At 35.7% G+C, this 20,964-nt stretch overlaps 1 protein-coding gene across 3 annotated transcripts in view; it reads right to left on the bottom strand.

Moving 5' to 3' along the window:
• Positions 1–20,964, bottom strand: part of LOC107138623 (cytochrome P450 20A1) — a 67,907-nt gene that overhangs the window by 36,071 nt on the left and 10,872 nt on the right. For 2 of the 3 annotated variants that reach the window (XM_048808349.1, XM_015481286.2), the window contains exons 2-5: positions 14,786–14,835; positions 13,831–13,997; positions 11,992–12,134; positions 1,062–1,229 (exon numbers count right to left, since the gene is read on the bottom strand). In XM_048808349.1, coding sequence (XP_048664306.1) covers positions 1,062–1,229; positions 11,992–12,134; positions 13,831–13,997; positions 14,786–14,835 — 528 coding nt within the window. The remainder of the gene's footprint in view (positions 1–1,061; positions 1,230–11,991; positions 12,135–13,830; positions 13,998–14,785; positions 14,836–20,964) is intronic. The other variant, XM_048808350.1, reaches the window with a different exon arrangement.

Genomic DNA, 20,964 nt, shown 5'->3' with positions numbered 1-20,964 from the left:
ACACACCTGTAATCCCAGCAACTCAGGAAGCTGGGGCAGAAGGATTGCAAGTTCAAGGCCATTTTAGTAATCCAGCAAGACTATCTCTCAAAGGGAAGAGGAAAAAGTTATGAGGATAGAAAAGATGGTGGACTGAGATGGACATCATTACTCTAGGTACATGTATGATGGCACAAATGATGCGTCTCTACACTGTGTAACAACCAGAGAATTGAAATGTTACACTCCATTTGTGTATGATGAGTTGAAATGGATTCTGCTGTCATGTACAACTAAGTAGAACAAATAAAAAAAACTAAGAAAATAGAAATGAGAGAAACAAACATCTCTCTAGATAGAACTCCAATGAATCAAAGGAGGACAGGAGACAAATTCATCTGCTGCTTGATCCTCAACCCCAAGAGCCATATCTCCTTAATTAATAGGTTTCACTGTAACACTTCCATACATGCATATATTGTGTTTTAATTATATCTACCCTCCGTAGGAGGTATATTTTGAAGGTTTCATTCCTTTACTTTGTTTATGAATGGGTAATAGTAAATAATTTCATTTGTTTATCTTACATTTTACTGGATTGAATACTGCTTAAGAATAGAGACTTACTGGAGGGAATAGAAATGGTGTAACCACCTTGGAAAACAATGTAACGCTATCTTCTAATGTCAAACCTTAATATACTCTAATATCTAGCAATTTCATTTCTAGATATATATGCAAGACAGATATAAACAACATGGGATTTGTGTAAGTGCATTCATGATACTAAAACCTGAAAACAAATACCCATAATGAAAAAGAATAAATTTTAAAAAAAAGAAAAAGGGTGGTAAAGCACTCCTGGTTTCCATCTCTACTTACACACACACACACACACACACACACACACACACACACCACACAAAAGCAATTCTTAAATTTTTTTTTTAAAAGAATTATTTTAGCTCATATTGTTCTTTTTAGGTCAAAACAAGAAGCTTAACTTTTCTTGAGAGGCAAAGTCAGCATTTTATCATCCAGTGTGATGAAAACAATAATTTTAAATTTGTCACTAGACTTACTGTGCCATGATTCTTTTGGAAGCGAATGACTTCCTGGTCATCTTCAAATGTACTACCCATTACTATCTGTGTAACAGACTTCATAGCAAAACCAAGCATATGCTGGCTGAGGGGTACATGCTGGGTCTCTGGGTAGGAGAGCCATTTGTCTAATAATTCTTCTGAAAGCTGAAAGAAAACAGACAGCCACAACAATTTATTCTTTCTTCTCAATAAATCTTAGAACAACTCAGCAAATAGATTCATTTCATGGCATACACAGTTCAACTCCAGAACCAAAGTAAGCATCAGGTATTTCAGACTCTGGCTCCACATGTAATCCCTTTTCAACATCAGGTTCAACTTCTGTTAAAGAGCAGATCTGCAAAGCAAAATGGAACCACCACAACAATATAAACAGAAAATGTAAATTAAAAATTCAAACACAGAAAAAACTCAAACCTAATGGAAACCGAAGAGACCAAAATCTTAGCATCTACTTAAAAACAGTAGAGGTTTAGGGGCTGGGGTTATGGCTCAGAGGTAGAGCACTTGCCTACCACGCGTGAGGCACTGGGTTCGATTCTCAGCACCACATATAAATAAAATAAAGATATGGTGTCCACCTAAAAAATAAACATTAAAAAAATAGAGGTTTACCAGATATTCTAATAAACATGAACCATGTTTATTGATTGCTTCTGTATGCTTTAAAACAGGTGCCTCTTAGAGCCTCTCTGTCATTCCTTTATTCACCAAACATGCATTAACTACATGGTAGAGTACAAATAATATGAAGTAAAACGATCACAGACTTTGTAGTCAGAAAAATCTTTTTATATTTTTACCAGGGATTGAACCCAGGGGTTCTTAACCTCTAAGCCACATCCCTAGCTCTAGAAAAATCTTGATTTTATTTCTGGCTCTGACACTTGGAAGTAAAGTGGCTTCAGGAAATGTGCTTAACCTAAAGTTTAGATACTTGAACAGTTCAGCTAGAGTGACACCTGCTAACTTGCATGGTTGTTGTGACAGGGATGAATATAACCACGTCACATAATGTAGTAGAGGTTCTGTGAGCTACTATATGGAAAGTTCCTACCATGTTAGGAACTCAAATTAAGTTCCTTTTCCATGTCAATTCTATGAAAGTTTCATTATAGTATAAAGGATTAAAATTAACTTTTGTGAGAAAAAGAATATTCAGAATGAAAAGATTTAGCATTACAGAGATTTCTCCTATTTAAAGTGAAACATTTGGGGGCTGGGGTTGTGGCTCAGTGGTAGAAAGCTTGCCTAGCATGCCTGAGGCACTGGGTTTGATCCCCAGCACCACATAAACAAACTAAATAAACAAGATAAAGGTATTGTGTCCATCTACAACTAAATTTTTTTTTTTAATTAAAGTCAAACATTTGGAAATAAAACTTGTTTTTTGGAAAAGGGAAGTCTTAATGATTCTAATCCAGGTTAACTGAATTGATTCAGTTAATATACTTTTTTAAAAAAAATTTTAGTTATGGATGGACATAATACCTTTATTTATTTATATGTGGTGCTGAAGATTGAGCCCAGTGCCTCATGCATGCTAGGCAACTGCTCTACCACTGAGCCACAACACCAATCCAGTTAATATACTTATAATAGAACTCTCAGGAGCCTGTCTGTAGTCCTGGTTACAATGGAGGCTAACTGAGGAGGATCCCTTGAACCCAGGAATTCAAGACCGCCTGAGCAACATAGTAAGACGCTGTCTCAAAAAAGAAATAAGGAAAAGATAAGGAAAGAATGAATTAAAAATGAACTCAAATTTGAGTGAAGTATAACATGAAAATAGTGATCAAAATACAATATAACTACATAACTTAAAAATTACTTTTGGGCTGGAGGTGTAGCTTGATGAATGAGCACTTGCCTAGCATATACAAGGCCCTGGGTTGGATTCCCATCAACATACACGCATGCATGTGCACACTCAAAATTTACTTTCAAGTTACCAACAAAATGATTCCACACACAATAGTTGCCCAAGATGTGTAATTTCAACTGGTCTAAAAATATTAAACAAAAATTCCAGAAATAATTAACAAGTTTTAAAGTGTGCCTTTTTGAGTAGTGTGATATAATCTCACACAGTCATGCTTTGTCCTGCCCAGTATGTGAATCATTCCTTCATGCAACACATTCATACAGTATGTACTACCTGCCCTGTTAGCCAAATAGTAGACACTTATCTAAAGAAGAAACACAAATGGCCAACAAATAGTAGACACTTATCTAAAGAAGAAATACATATGGCCAACAAATACATAAAAAAAGTCCTTCATCATTAACAATTAGGGAAATGCATATCAAAACTACACTGAGATTTCATTTCTCACCAGTCAGAATGGCAGTCATCAAGGATACAAACAATAAGAAATGGTAGGATGTAGAGAAAAGGGACACTTTTATACTGTTGGTGGAACTGTAAATTAGTACAAGCACTATGGAAATCAATATGGAAGTTCCTCAAAAGACTAGGAATAGAACCACCATAAGACCCAGCAATACCATTCCTTGATTTTATTCTAAAGAATTAAAGTCATCATACTACCATAATATATGCATACCCATGCTTATAGCAGCACAATTCACAATAGCCAAACTATGGAATTAGCCTAATGTGTCTGTCATTGGAAGAATGGACTTAAAAAAATGTATATAGTATATATAAACCTTGGTGTTTTATTCAGCCTTAAAGAATAATGAAATTATGCCAATTGCAGGAAAATGGAAGAAACTTGAGAACATTATGTTAAGCAAAATAAGCCAAACTCAGAAACTGTCAAGGGTCACATATTTTCTCTCATATGTGGAAGCTAGAGAGGAAAAAAGGAAAAGAAAGGTGGTGGTGGGGGAATCCCATGAAAATCAAAGGGAAATCACTAGAAGAAGACCAGGGAATGGAGGAGTGGAGGAAAAGGGGAAATATTGTGGAATGATATTGACCAAATTATATTGTTTTATTATGTGCATGTATGAATATGAAACAACAAATCCCACTATTATGTACAATTATAATGTACAAATAAAAATATGGAGAAAAATAAAAAATATCTCTCCAAATTTTGTCTTGCGTTATTTATGTACCTTTACATGGCTAAGAGTTCTGTTAATTAGATCTAGTGATTTAACAGTTATGGTTGAGTGTCTATGCTAAAATATTTACTACCAGCTACCTTAATATCATGCATAAATCTCATGTTTATGAGTATAAATTGTAAAGACCCAAAAAATGTATCTATTTAATCTCATCATGAATATTCAATAAAAATATAATCATCTATAGACATCCTCAGAATGTTAAGATTAAAATACTGCACAGGTAACTCAGAAGTAGAGTACTCATCTAACACGCACAAGGCCCTGGGTTCTATGCCCAGTATTGAAAATAAATAAATTAATTAATCAATAGCTAAATGGGGCATGGTGGTGCATGGGGTGGCTGAAGCAGGAGGATCTCCTAAGCTCCAGAACTGGAAACCAGTCTGGCAACATTACAAGACTAAAACATTTTAAAAATTTGTGTTAATTTTAACTAACATAATATTATATGACAGAAAAATAAAGCTTAAAATGAATTTCTACTTGGAGGCAGGTTTATAATTCAATAGATAAGACATTAGCATATATACATAATCTTTCAGAAAAATACAAATTTCCTTTTTTTAAAAAAAGCGTTTATTAGCAGGTGGGAGCTGTAGATCAGTGATAGATCACTTGCCTAGTACTGTGAGGCACTGGGTTCAAACCTCAACACCACATAAATAAATAAATAAACAAATAAACAAATAAATAAAATAAAGGTATTGTGTCCATCTTCAGCTAAAAAATATATTTTTTAAAGTGGTTAGAAATTTATTTAGTAATTATTGTGAAATTATTAGAATTTCAGAGACGTGATTGTGTGTGTGTGTGTGTGTGTGTGTGTTTTCCTGGGATCAAACCTAGAGCTTCAAATGTGCTAGACAATTGCTCTACCACTGAGCTACACGCCCAGCAAGGCAAAGCAGGTAATTTTTAATTCCACCTTACATTAGGATATTATTAACTGCAAGACTAAAGAAAATTTAAAGAAAGAAAACCAACCAAACAAAATATATCCTAGGGGAGTAGAACTGGCCTATCAGCCTTGTGGATAAGTATAAAGCTCTAGAATCAAGTGACTGGAATCAAATCCTAATCCTACTACTTTTTTTATTAGCTATACGACCTTGGACAAGCTACTTAAATATTCTGTGCTTCATTTTCTTCATCTGTAAAAAGAGGGAAACAATAATACCTACCTATAAAGTTCTTGTGAGGATTAAATGAGTTAATGCAAGCTATTAAATCAATTAATTCAATAATTTTGTCTATTAATATTACTAAGCTATCAATTAAGCAGATTCTAGATAATAGCTATAAATTCTAAATTCCAGAAATACTTGTTTAATCAGAATATGGCCCAGAAATCACAGGAATATATAGGATTAAAGCACAGAAAGAGAAATTACACTCACAGAATTAAAGTGGAGGTTTATACACAGCGTTGAAGCAAAGATGGGCAGGACAGGAAGGAATCAGAATTCACAGGACAGAGATGACAGATTAATCATTAGAGGATTTAGTCTGAATGCAGAACTCACATCTAAACAAAAAAAGGAGAAAAAAAGCCAAAAAAGTTTACTGTGGCAATATGAAACATAACAACTTATTTTAAGGTAATAATTCTGGTAAATAGTGCTGTTCTACCTGGTCTTAAAGAAACCATTGGTGGGCTGGGGTTGTGGCTCAGTGGTAGAGTGCTTGCCTAGCATGTGTGAGGCACTGGTTCAATTCTCAGTACCACATATAAACAAATAAATAAAATAAAGGTCCATCAATGACTAAAAATTTTTAAAAAAGAAAAGAAACCATTGGTGAGCCGGATGCTGTGACGCACGCCTATAATTCCAGCAACTAAGGAGGCTGAGGCAGGAGGAATATGAGTCCAAAGTCAGTCTCAGCAACTTAGTGAGGTCCTAAAGCAACTCAATGAGCTACTGTCTCTAAATAGAATACAAAAAGGGCTAGAGATGTGGCTCAGTGGTTAAGCACCACTGGTTCAATCCCTGGTACCAAAAAAAAAAAAAAAAGAAAGAAAGAAAGAAATCATTGGTGGGGAGAAGAAAGATGCTCTGACAGCAGCACTTCTTACTATGTTTTTGCTGATTAATTATTTAATTGTTATTTCTGACTAATTCCTAATTTAGTACCTGGCTGTGCAATAGAGTTGACAACATAAACCTATCAGACAGATTTCTCACATACAGATCTAGTATATGAACCAAACCCTGAAAACATGATGGCAGGAAATGTGAAAATTGGGAACTAATTTTCCACCTGGATTTGTCTTTGCTTGAGAGAAGAAAAGGATAGAATATAAACAAAAGAGAAAGTTTGGAAAATGGAGGCTGTCATAAAAGATATAGAAATTGAGAATTATATATTTTGAAACATAGAAGACAGAATCATTAAGGCTTTTAACAATAATTACTGGAAAAAAAAAAAGGTGCTTCCATCACTGAAAGCAAAACAAAGCAAAATGAACAAAATTTCCTGGAGACATGCACACAAAAGTATTTCTTACTGACAACTGTTACATGTTCAGATGGAATAAAATGGAAGATTCTAATTGGTGGATGCTCAGAAAGAGGTGCCATAACTGTTTCTGGGGAGGTCAGTGAACAGTGACAGCAACAGTTGTGGCAATCAAAGCAGGTCGCCTGAGAGACTCTGAGAACTCCACAGGTGAGCACAGCTGATATAACACCCCGGGATACAAAACAGCAATGATAACAAGGAGGCCTGGAAATCTGGATACATGAGTGTCTTGACAGCCCTGAGAATACTGGCCACCAGTTACAAACTGCGAACTCAAAGGGATACAAAATAATCAGCAGTAAGCCATAGTTAAAGGTCTTGTCCCATCTGCTCTTAGATGCAAAACTGCAGAGAGGAACCAACATTTTAATTCATGCTTACAGTGCCATCAGAAAGCCAGCCTCAAGTCTTAAATGGAAAATGTTTGAGTTTCGAATAGAACTCCAATAAGGGAAAAGATGGCTTTAAACATAAACCAAATGTAATATTGGAAAGCTGATAGCATAAAGAGTCAATATAGGTGTCCTTTTAAGAATTACTAGGTTTTGTTTTTTTTTAAAAAAAAGCTACCAAACTGCTTATAATGTACAGGCAGAACATTTTTAGGAGGAATAAACAAAGTTATAGAAGAGAAGAAGAAAAAGAAATGGAAACTCATCATTTGTCTACTACCTGCTAAATATTGCTAAGGCCTTTAAATATCATGTCTGCATTGGTATTATGTCTGAGATTTGATTTAATATAACCTAAAGAAGACAGGATAAGTATGGGTATAAATAAAGTAACACTGAATGAAAATTAATAACTATTAAAGTTTGGTGATGAGCACATGAATGGTCATTATGCCAGTCTCTCTGTTTTTGCTTCTTCAAAATTTTCCAATACTGAAAAATTTACTAATCTATATAATGTGAAAACAAGTTGGGTGTGTTTGTACATTTTTGAGTAAATGTAGGTTCAATCTCTATAGAACACAAACTTCAATATAACCCTCCAAATGAGACACTAACAATTCTGCATGAAAGAGGAAAACATACTACCTGAGTTGGAAACTTTGATAAAGAGGTGTCATTTCAGAGGATCAGAAAAAATATAAGCAAGGAGAAATGTTCATAGAACAGAAGAATGTGGAGGGGAGGCAGCCAGCAAATACACAACAGGAAAAACTACTTGTCACACAAAAGTCAAGGAAAGGTATTGAGTGGTTACTAGGTCCTCGGACCTGTTGTTAGGTGTTGTACATGATTATCTCATAGAATCCCCACCATGATTTGTAATGTGGATGTTCTTAGCCCACAAGGGTCAAGTATGCATAAAGATCATGCAGATACCAAATAATAGCAAGGCGCAAAGCCTCTGCTACCTGATGCCCAGGCTTAACAGTCTTTCATTATACAATAATGCTATCTTTCCAAAAAGCTACATTAAATATACAACAATAAAAAGCTTTGTTTCAAGTATAAGATTAGGAAAATAATCTAAGATGGGAGAGAAAGAGGAGAAAATTGATTACTCTTGCTATGTAAGTATACCTGGGTTGTTATGGAAGTTTAGAGAGGGTACACAGGGAGAATATACTAACTACACTGGAGGTTTGAGTAGAGTTAGCCAGGGAGGGTTTGGAAAAATGTTTCAGAGAAGAAAATAAGAGAATAGACCCATGGAAGTTAAAAGAAGAGTTAAAGAACTGAGGAACTTTAAACTGACCTGTGTTTAGTTAGTGATTTAATAGACATTTACTAAGAGCCTGCTCTACACCAAAAGTCAAATATACAGTAGTAATCAGAATAGTCCCCGCTTTCAAGAAACACAAACTTCAGTGATACATTAAAAGAATTACAAATCAGACTGGGAATGTTTCCCAGTGGTAGAGCACTTGCTGGACATGCATAAGACCCTGGGTTAAATTCTGAGCCCACCTCTCACATACACACAATACAAACAGGGAAAAATGATGTGAAAGAAAGACAGTGCGTCATGATAGCACCTGAAAAGGGATGGTGGGATGATCAGAGACAGCTTCTTCGGGAAAGTGACATTTAAAGTAGAACCCGGGGGCTGGGGTTGTGGCTTAGGAGTACAGTGCTCATCTAGCACGTATGAGGCACTGGGTTCAATCCTCAGCACCACATAGTAATAAAATAAAGATATTGTGTCCATTAAAACTAAAAAATAAATGTTAAAAAAAAGAAGAAGAAGAAGAATAAAGTAGGACCTGGCTGGGCACAGTAATCCCTGAGACTCAGGAGGCTAAGGCAGGAGTATCCCAAGTTTGAGGCTGGCCTCAGCAACTTACTGTTATTTTGAGACAGTGTCTCAAAATAAAAAATGGAAAAAGGGACAGTGTGTAGTTTAGTGGTAAAGTGCCCCTGGGTTCAATCCCTAGTACCAAAAATAAGTAAATAAATAAACTAGGACCTGAAGAATGCACATGCTTTAACTAGATGTGTGGATGATGAGGGAGACATTCCAGGCCATGGAAACAGCATATACAGAGGGCCTGAAGAAGAGAAAAAGATATGTCTGAAGAAATAAAAGGCAAGTACGGCTAAAGTATACACACAAAAGAGGATGCAGGAAACGAGGCTGGAAAGGTAGGCATGCAAACTATACATACTCTCCAAAACTACATTAAAAACTCTGGAGTTTTTCCCAAGAACACAGAGAAAACTGAAGATTTTTGTGAAGGGAATAGTAGGAGGTGTATTTTGAATGTTTCTATTCTAAAGGGTTCTAGACTCAGAATCTACAGCTACCAAAGGGTCTATACATAGAATCCATGGGTCCACGAATTTAGATGAGGGGAAAATTAATTTTTCTCTAATCTCTTACATAAAATTTATCTTTTCCTCAATTATGATTATAAGCCCTTTGATTTTTTAACCAATACAAATCTCAAAATACTTAAACATTGTATTATAGTTATTATAAAAATCTCAAATTCATGGTTTTATCCCTCACAACATACTACTTTAAAGTCACAGAAGTTTTTAGAAGCACTTACATGTTATTTAATATATTAATAATGATGCATGTATATTATAAGATTACAAGTATTTAAAAAAATAACACTTTGATGACTGCATTGGTTTCCTTTGTAGCTAATTATTTTAAAATGTTATTCTCAGGGCTGAGGATGCAACTCAATTGTGGAGCATTTGCCCAGCATACTACATGCTCAGCACGGGGAGCGGGGCAGGGAGAAAAAATTATTCTGAGTGAAGTCCAAAGGTTTCACTAAATCACCAGGAGTTCATGTCATAAAAAGAACCTCTGCAGAGGGCTGGGGTTGTAACTCAGTGGTAGAGCACTTGCCTAGCAAGTGTGAGGCACTGGGGTCGATCTTCAGCACCACATAAAAATAAATAAAGGTATTGTGTCTATCGACATCTTAAAAAAAAAAAAAAAAAAGAACCCCTGCAGAGGATGGAAAACAGATGGGGAGAGGGAGCCACAAAGAAAGGAGAGGACCAACCAATTCAAGTTAAAAAAAAAAAATTATGAAAATTTAAGCTACAGCAGTAGCAGTGCTGATGAAGACTAGACCAATTTGAAGATAATAAGGAGGTCAAATTATTCTTCTCAAACGTGATTTTCAAATAAGATTATCATCAAAAATTTATAATACAATTGTAAATTTAAAATGCAGAGTTTATTCATATAGTATTATGCTGATTACACTAAAATTCTATTGTGCAAAGAAAACACTGGAACATTATAAAGTATTAAAAAATGTTAAACATGGTTATTACTGGATGATGAATAGTATTAAAAATGCTATTTTTTCCTTTGGATTCATCTAAAATTTACCATATTTTATAAAATAACTATAATAAAAAACAATTTTAAAGTTATTTTGGAAAAATGTTAATGAAATGAAAAAATGCTTATGGTATGTTTTGAAATAAAAAGTATGTGAACTTATGTATATAGCATGATCTCAAAAATATATTAATATTCATATATTGTGATATAGTGAAATTATGGGTAACTTCTTTTTTTTAATATTTATTTTTTAGTTGTAGTTGGACACAATACCTTTATTGATTTTTATGTGGTGCTGAGGATCGAACACAGGGTCTTGGACATGCGAGGCGAGTGCTCTACTGCTGAGCCACAACCCCAGGCCCATGGGTAACTTCTTTATGTTAGATTTTCCATGTTTATTACAGTAACCAAACAATACTTTTATAAATTATATTAATTAAAGAAGGCATAGATGGAAAAGAAAAAGGATTCTTTGGGTTGAGGGCACAGCTTAGTGGTAAAGTGCTTGCCTGGCATATGTGAGGCTCAGGATTCAATCCTTAGCACTGGGGGGACGGGAGGATTTCTTATGGTTTAAGATCAGATGGAACAAAGGACTGAGATAGGCTAGGGGTAGAGCTCAGTTGGTAGAGTGCCTGCCTCACATGCACAAGGCCCTGGGTTCAATCCCCAGCACCACAAACAAAAAAAGGACTGAGATGACTACAGTCTATTGGTGGGGAATAGGACGCTGAAGGAGTCCACATGTTAGGGGCTCTCATCTCAGTAAAGCAAGAAATCTACGGCAAGCAAGGGGTTGGGTATGACTGGCAGTACTAAAATAAGGGTTAAGGTTTGGAAGAGTCCTGTGGAAATTCAGAGAAATGTCAGATAACACACTGCTCAGCAAGATCTTGAGTGACAAAAGTAAAATGCTATGGATTACTATTCTGGTTCTCAGACTTTGGAACTTTCCTCTACTCTATTAGACTTCCTTTCACTTGTCTATTAATTTATATTTGATTGCTTCTTTATATTATCCTACACTTCCCTCCCCCTTTTCTTTATTTTACTCTAGCTTCCACATATGAGAGAAAACATTTGACTTTTGAGTTTGGCTAATTTCATTTATCAATATATTCTCCATTTCTATCCAGTGACTGGCAAATGCCATAAATTCTTTCTTTCTTTCTTTTTTTAAGGGATTGTTTTAAGTGATTTCAGATCATGTTTTAGCAAACACTGGCTTTAGAAGCTGGCCTAAAAACAATGGAAAAATGGATAAAACTTCATATAGTCTCTCTGTTCCCATCACTCTGACTTACACACTGAGTCTAGATGTTCAGATGTTTGTTTTGTGGGGTTTTTTGGTGGGCATGTGTTCTTTTGTTGGTTTTGTTTTAAAATCTCAGGAGAATAAAAATCAGCTTAGAAAAACAGGTGAAAAAAGAGTGGCAAAGTCAGGGCACACCAACAGTTTAAAAATTCACTATTCTCTACATTGCAGAACATCAGACCAAACTACAGGGCACCTTACCTTCAGCAGGAGAGCAAAATTACTCTGCAGAGACTTAGTCACACCATTTTCATACAATTTTTTCCTCAGGTGGTTTTCACTTCCACTCCCATTGCCAGATTGGTATTTCAATAACGACTTTAGCATGGTTTCAAAAGGGTCCACTGAAACAGAGAGATTATTTTTAAATAAAAATAATCACCTCAAAATAAAAACCCAACAAATATGTCTAGCAAAAAAAATAAAGAAATAGGGAAGCAAGGGATGATAGCCCAGAGTACAACAAATTTTTTCACACTTCTTTAACAATCTTTCCAAAATGTGAACAGTTCAAGAGTCAACTAGCTAATCCGATTCCCAAAAACATTTATGACCCGTTATTTTTTGTTACAAAATGCTACCTTTATCCTTTGTACTTGGTTTGTCTTATTTGCTTATGAATTACCTCCTCTACCCCATCAATCTGTCTAATCCTATCACAGAACAAAATTCTTTAAATTAATATGGCTTTACTATATACTATACTATCTGATAGTACAAAGTTTTTCTTTGTTAATATCTTTTTTAGATTTATCCTGGCTGCTCATGTAAATTTTACACTTCCAGATGCACCCAGTAACTCCCCATCCCAATATAAAGCATTTAATCTGGAATTATTTTTTCCACATTTTTATTGGTACATTATAATTGTATACAATCATGGGCCTGATATATATTTATTCATGTACATAATATAATAATTTGGCCAATATCATTCCACAGTATTTTCCCTTTCCTTCACCTCCTCCCTTCCCCTGGTCCTTTTCCTCTACTCCACTAATCTCCCTTCAACTTTCATAAGATCCCTCACAACCTTTCTTTTTCTTTTGTCCTCCCTAGCCTGCACATATGAGAGAAATATGTGACCCCTGACTTTCTGATTCTGGCTTATTTCACTTAACGTTCTCAAGTTCCATCTATTTTCAAGCAAATGACATAATTTCATTCTTCTTTATGCTATTGTGTAGATAGACCACATTTTCTTTATCCATTCATCCATTGATGGACACCCTAGGCTGGTAAACTGTACTGCTATAAACATCTGTATGTATATGTTGCTACAGTATGCTGACTCAAATTTTTTAGGATAAGTATCAAGGAGTGCTATTGCTGAATCACATGGTGGTTCCATTCCTAGTCTTTGGAGGAACCTCCATACTGATTTCCATAGTGGTTGTGCTAATTTACAATATCACCAACAGTGTAAAAGTTCTTTTTCTCCACATCCTCACTAGCATTTCTTATTGTTTATGTTCTTGATGAGTGCCATTCTAACTGGCGTGAGATGAAATCTCAGTGTAGTTTTGCATTTCTCTAATTGCTAATGATGATGAACATTTTCTCATATATTTATTGGCCATCTGTATTTCTTCTTTTAAGAATGTCTGTTTAGTTCATTTATACATTTATTCATTGGGTTGTTTTCTTATTTGATATTACACTTTTTGAGTTCTTTACGTATTCTGGATTTTAATCCTCAATCAAAAGAGTAGCCAACAAAGATTTTCTCCCATTCTGTAGGTTTTCTCTTCACATTCTTAATTATTTCTTTTGCTGTGAAGAAACTTTTCATTATTTTCTGAACCACCAAAAGATCCTACAATAATTTACATTTTATTGTGTATATCTATAAATAAAAGAAAAAAATACACTTTTACAATACTGAGTTTTAAGTGTGTAATAAAGATTTCAGCACAATGACTAGTACACAGTATAAAACATTCACTAAATATTAGCTAATCCTACCTAAGAATAACGTATACTTCTTCATAAACATTTATTCTTAAAAGATAAGGATCAACTAATAGACTTTTAACTTACATGTCTTATTGGGGTTGATATGCTGCTTCAGTACATCCACAGTGCCCAAACTAACCACAAGACGCCTGCCAAACCAGAAAGAAACCACAGGCCCATATCTCTCATGCAAACCAACCAGGAACTCGTGTAAACTTCCATTGTTCACTATATCTGGAAGATTACCATCTCTGATAAAAGAGTAAAATTTAACAAAGTCATCCATCAATTTAACTTGGAAAAAAATCAGAAAAACCATACTTGATTCTGAATTAACTACATAAACAGATGAGGTTATGTTTGTGAAATTCAAATTACTGCAAAATCCAAAACTCAATTACATTTGCCCTCTTGTTATACTTCTATAGGTACATTTAAAAATGGATTTGTATGGGAATTACTCTTCAATGCAAATAAGAATGTCACACAACGAACATGTGACACATTCTGGAGAACTACCCAACTACTATAGCACCTTGTCCTGAGATAGCAGTGGACATCATAATAGGCTGATGAAATCAGATCAATTATGGCAATTTTTTTCTTCTTTCCTTCTATCTTGTCCTATTGTCAGCTTTTTCTGGCAAGGAGTAGTGAAAGCAATTAATGTTTCTGATTTACAAAGCCCTCCTTTCAGCTCTTAACAAAGTTTAGGTCTATGTCAACAGTTAAAGTTAAAGCAAATAAAGGAAGCGAATAAGATGAATAATCCAAAAATATGGTTTACTTTTTACTATATATTTTTTTAGTTATAGATGAACACAATATCTTTATTTATCTTTTTTTTTTTTTTTTTTTTAATGTCGTGCTAAGAATCGAACCTAGTGCCTCAGGCATGCGAGGCAAATGCCCTACCACTGAGCCTCAACCTCAGACCCTGGTTTACTTTTGATACCAAAAATAAGTTGATTCCAAAAAGTTTATTCCAAAAATAAGTTTACTCCAAAATAAATTTATTCCAAAAGAAATAATTACTCACTTTTCTTCAGTTGGAGTAATCCCTGGAATTCCTGCAGCCTGTCTGGAAGCCTTCAAGAAAAAAAAAAAAAAAAGTTTAGTATAATGAATTATCATATATCCCACAAGTCTGATGTGTTTTATTAAGACATATGTAGGACCTTAAGAAGTGGATTTCCTATTCCAAGTTGACGCTAAGGAATTATTTCTATATTAAAATATTTTTAAAATAGTGCCTCTGCATACAATAGAATTACCTTAATATTCTTCCCTACACCAATTAAACTAAATTATTCAAAGAATATCCTTTTTTTTTTGTAATTGTAGATGGACAGCATGCCTTTATTTTATTTGTGTATTTTTTTTATGTGGTGCTGAGGATCGAACCAAGTACCTCCCACATGCAAGGCAAGAGCTCTGCCACTGAGCTACAGCCCCAGCCCCCAGGTACATTTTTCTTTGTTCTGAGTCTATGAATTGTCTCAGCTGGCTTGACTTAAAAACACAATCAAGTGGTGCTTGGTGGTGTAGGCCTATAATCCCAGCAATTTGGAAGGCTGAGGCAAGAGGATTATAAATTCAAAGCCAGCCTCAGCAACTTAAGTGAGGCCCTAAGCAATTTAGCAAGACCCTATCTCAAAATAAAAAATAAAAAGGTCTGGGGATGTGGCTTAGCACCCTTAGGTTCAATCCCTGGTACACAATAAATAAATAAATAAATAAATAAATAAATAAATAAATAAATAAATGTTCATGCTTACAATAACTTCATCCCGGAAACAATCACACTCTATCTAATCAAACAATTTACCGAAATACAGTGATTGCTATGGACTGAATGTCTGTGTCCTCAAAATTCATATGTTGACATCTAATTCCCAAAGTGATAGGACTGTGGGAGGTAAGTGGGCAGAGTTCAAACGAATGAAATCATGCCATGGTTAAGTTGGGAAGGAACTTGTTTGCCCAGTCCACCATGTGAAGACAGAGCAAGAATGCACAATCCATGAACCAAGAAATGAAGCCTCACCAGAAACTTCCCAGTCCCCAGAACTGGCAGAAATAAATTTCTGTTGTTTATAAGCCATACACCTTATGTATCTATAACAGGAGCCCAAAAAGACTAAGACAATAATATTCCTCTTTTTTTTTTTTTTAAGTGTAGTACAGTCAGTAAGGTGTCTGGTATAAAAATATATTAAGTGATAAGAGAATTCACAGTAAACTGTTGAGTGACATCCTTTAAGGAATGAATTTTGGGGGAGTTTAGGGGATTTTGATTTTTTTAATTTTCTTTTTTAATTTTTTAAGTTATTGTCTTATTCACTTATTTTATATGTAGTGCTGAGAATTTAACCCAGTGCCTCATACATGTAAGGCAAGTGTTCTACCACTAACCCACAACCCCAGGCCAATTTTTTTTACAATTTTCTACTGGGTTTATGGTGGCTAGGGCTGGGGATCAGCGTTATTTTAAATTTTATAATAAGTGTATGTTACTTACTAAACTTTTTACAAAACAGTTCTTAAATAAATACTCAGCTTTAGAATTAATTCTGAATTTTATCAATGATATTGACTAGCACCAATCAGAGTTTTATATATTTGGCATTCTTCTTTTTAATTTAATTTAATTTAATTAAAAATTTTAATTGGACACGATATCTTAATTTTACTCTGGATATGACAGTTCCTTCACTAACTATACTTCATAACAGAAATGAAGGGTGAGCCCCAGAATTCCATGCAAATGCTCTTCTACCCTTTACTGTAGCTACATTTCGAGAATACCTAACATAATGAGGGGTATCCCAAACTGGCATGCACCTGGAAAGAATCTACAAAACTTTAATCTCCCATATAATCATTGTCTTACCATCATAGGCCTTGAGACCATTCAGAATGACGCTATTAATACCTTTTTTCTTACATTAGACAACACAAGAAGCCTAGGACTACCATTTTCCTCATCCCCTAGACCAGCCCAGGAGCTCCTGGACTCTGGCTTTCACAACTCTGTGGAACTGGCTCATTAAAACCCTAATCTGGAGTTTTTCAAGATGGCAGAATAGAGGAGGTCTCATTCCTGGCTGCTCCATGCCATGAAACCAAGAAAGTAGACAGGCAGCTTCTTTACAAGGTAAGAGAACAAAAAAAAAAAAGCAGGGGGGTTGTATGGAGAGATTTTACTGGAACTTAAAACTAGACATTCAAAGTGGACCAGGGACAGAGGAGGTTGGCTATAATAAAAAAGGAAAAAAAATCCCCAGCAGCGTAGCTGTTGCCTTGGCTGGGGGCTTGGAAGCACCTGCCAGGGTGGTCCCTCTGTGAGCATAGTAGAAGGATAAGAGAATTAGAGAAATTTGCATTTTTGGGAAGCCCAAGATGTGTCTGGATACAGAGTGTTTAGAGATCAAGAGCACAGCCCAATGAGCCTGAAAAAAACACTGTGTGATATCTATGGGCAGAGAAAGAAGCTGCCATCTCTCTAAAGGACATGCAGAGGACAAAGGAAGGAACCCATTTTGCAGCTGTGGTGCGGGGTCCAGCAGCTGAGGAAGCCCATCCTTGGCAAACCTGAGTCTGGCCCAAAATATAAGCCCAGTAAACACATTCTGCACAACATAGTGTGCTTAAGTGACCAGGAGAAAATCAAACCGGGAGACAGATTTATATGGGAGACAACTGGTCATGGAAACCTACCTGGCTCTTCCCCTCCCTCTCCAATCCAACTGCTTGCAGGACCTGCTGGAAGAGACATATCTAGCCTGGAACTCACAATGGTACTGGTGGGAGAGATTGTTTCTCTAAACTTGAAACCAGGAAAGGTGGGGTTTGTGGGTGACATGGGGGACTAAAAATTGTCTCCCCACCACACAAGTGGATTTCCCCTGAGGTACAGTCTTCTAGCATGGACCAGCAAGTGCTGGGCACTGGAGGTGTGCTGATTTAAAACCTCCAGACCAACTGGCATTCAGCAAAGAGCCTGCAGCCCACCTAAACCTAAATCCTGCCTCCTGGAATTCCATCTACAGGATTACCTCTCTCACTTCAGTAATCCAGAGGGTGGAGCATCACACTCCAGAAAACCCCACCTAAGACTGCTGAGAAGAGAAGCTGAGAATGTTTTGAACATTCTCAACAATGGAAAGAACTGTTAAATTTTTTGTTAAGATTTTTTTCTTTAATTATTTTTCTCCATTTAATTGTGACCTTGATGGTACATGGACATTTATACATTTTCATATTTTTTTTCTTCATCTCTAGCATCTCTGAAGCCAGTTACATTTCATGGATTAGTTTTTTTTTGTGACCTACGATGTTTGATTAGTATATTTTAGTTTTGTACTCTCTTATTTTTATTTTTAATTTATCATATATGTGTGTGTGTGTGTGTGTGTGTGTATATATATATATATATATATATATAATGTATATAATCTCCTACCTATTTCCTTGATTGTCTCTTTTCTTCCATTAGACAATCCCCATTGTTCTCTCTTTCACTCTTCCTTTTATCTTTTACTCTGTCTTCTCTCCTCCTCCCTCATAATTATCACATCCTAAAAAACTCTGGTCTCTCCCTGTCCATCATCTGAAATTCTAAAAGCTTTTGCAAAGTTGCTATATAGTAGGCAATAACTGATCGTATCATTTCTGTTTATTGTGATAATTAACATTGTAGATGTCATAGTAGGAACTATTTGGTTTAATGCTGCATATTGTTTGCATTGTTGTGATTATTTGTCTCCCCCTAAACAGTGAGATACTGGAAAACTTCAGGGACACTATACTTCCAACAGAGTGGAAACTCTACTGCCTCAGATCCACTCTGATACACGGGTAGACATATAAACAACATGAAAAAGCAAGGAAAAAATTTACCCCAAACAAACCAAGATACTCCAATAACCAATTCCATCAATACCATGCTAGAAGAAACACCAGAGAAAGAGTTCAAAATGTACATAGTTAAACTGATCTGCAAAGGAAAGGATAGTATAAGGAATGCAATCAGAGAAGAAATACAGGAAATGAAAGATCAATTCAATAAAGAGGCAGAGAGAGATCCTGTGGGGGAAAAAAAGCAGAAATCCTCAAAATGAATGAAACAATAAGCCAAATTAAAAACTCAATTCACCAACAGACTAGACCACTTGGAAGACAGAACCTCAGGCAATAAAGACAAAATATATAATCTTGAAAATAGCAGTGACCATGGAGAGAAGATGTTAAGAAACCATGAACAGAACTTCCAAGAAATATGGGATAACATGAAAAGACCAAGTAAGATTTATCAGGATAGATGAAGGCATGAAGATACACATTAAAAGAATGCACAATCTTTTCAATGAAATAAGATCAGAAAATTTCCCAAATCTAAAGAATGACATGGAAAATCAAACACAAGAGGCTAATACAACCCTAAATGTACAAAATTACAACAGACCCACACCAAGGCACATTGCAATGACAATGCCTAGCATAAGGAATAGGGAGAATTTTAAAGGTTGCAAGAAAAAAAATTAAATTACATATGGGGGAAACTAATTGGATCTCAGCTGATTTTTCAACCCAGACCCTCAAAACTAGGAGGTCCTGAAATAACATAGCTCTGAAAAAAAATGGATGCCAACCAAGAATCCTATATCCAACAAAACTAAGCTTCAGATTTGAAGATGAAATAAAAACCTTCTATGATAAACAAAAGTAAATCAGAAGAAGAAGGAAGGAACTACACTAAAGGAATAGTCAATCAAAGGAGACACTAATTCAATTAAAAACTAGAAATAAACCAAAATGACCAGGAATACAAATCATATTTCAATAATAACCTTAAATGTTAATAGCCTAAACTCATCAATCAAAAGACAAAGACTGGCAGATCAGATTAAAAAACATGATCCAACAATATGCTGTCTCCAAAAGATTCACCTTATAGGCAAAGACAGCCATAGACTGGAAGGTAAAAAGATGGGAAAAAACATATCACTCATATGGATTGTATAAACAAGAAGGGATTTCTTTCCTTATATCAGATAAAGTGGACTTCAAGCCAAAGTAAATCAGAAGGAACAAAGAAGGACATTTCATACTGCTTAAGGGAATTACACATCAACAAGACATAACAATCATAAATATTTATGCCCCAAACAATGGAGCACCTATGTACATCAAATAAACTTTTCTCAACTTCAAGAATCAAATAGACCACAACACAATAATACTGGGTGACTTTAACATACCTCTCTCACTACTGGACAGATCCTCCAAACAAAAACAAAGAAACAATAGAACTAAATAATGCAATCAATAATTTAAACTTGACAGACATATATAGAATATCTCATCCATCAATGAGCGAATAGACTTTCTTCTCAGCAGCACATAGATCCTTCTCTAAAATAGACCATATCTTATGCCACAAACTCTTAGCAAATACAAAAAAAGGAAATAATACCTTGCATTCTATCAGATCATAATGGAATGAAATCAATGCTAGAGTAAAAAGTAGAAGCTACTCTAACATACGGAGACTAAATAATATGCTATTGAAAGACTAATGGATAGCAGGAGAAATTAGGGATAAAATCAAAACATACTTAGAGGTAAATGAGAATACTAATAAAATGTTTCAAAATCTCTGGGAAACTATGAAGGCAGTGCTAAAAGGAAAGTTCACTTCACTGTGCTCCTTTGTTGAGAGCCACAGCCGAAGGGGCCCCAGCAAACTTCCAGCTGCCAGCAAACTTCCAGCTGCCGGCTGATGATTGGCTCACAGCGGCCCCAGCAACATCTAGCTGATTGGCTCCTCTGCAGTGATGCTCATTGGGCTGTTTCCCTGCCCTTTCAGACCACGGAGCTGCTCATTGGGGGACTTTTTTGGCTCCGCCCACGTGACCCAGCCAATCGGCCTCAAGAGCAGGAGGATTGTGGGAGGTGGAGAGAAGCGTGTGGGGGAGAGAGAGGCATGTGGAAAGCCGGTGGTGGCAGTTGAGGCTCTGAGGGTTTTTCCTGAGAGGCTGTTTTGTTTGGCGTGTGTGGTTCTAAAAATAAAGTTAGTTTCTTTTGACAAGTGGCTCCTGATTGTGCCCAGCCAGACTGCGGCATTTGGTGGCCCGTACGGGGAACGATTGAGGGTAAGTGAAACTGCTCGCCCCTGAGGGCAGGGCGAGAGGATGGGTAGCCATTTTAAGATTC

This window comes from Marmota marmota, unplaced genomic scaffold (genome assembly GCF_001458135.2).
Source record: "Marmota marmota marmota unplaced genomic scaffold, marMar, whole genome shotgun sequence".
Classification (NCBI taxonomy): Eukaryota; Metazoa; Chordata; class Mammalia; order Rodentia; family Sciuridae; genus Marmota; species Marmota marmota.
Note: the sequence above shows the minus strand (reverse complement) of the source record. Positions and strands in the feature narration are given on the sequence as shown.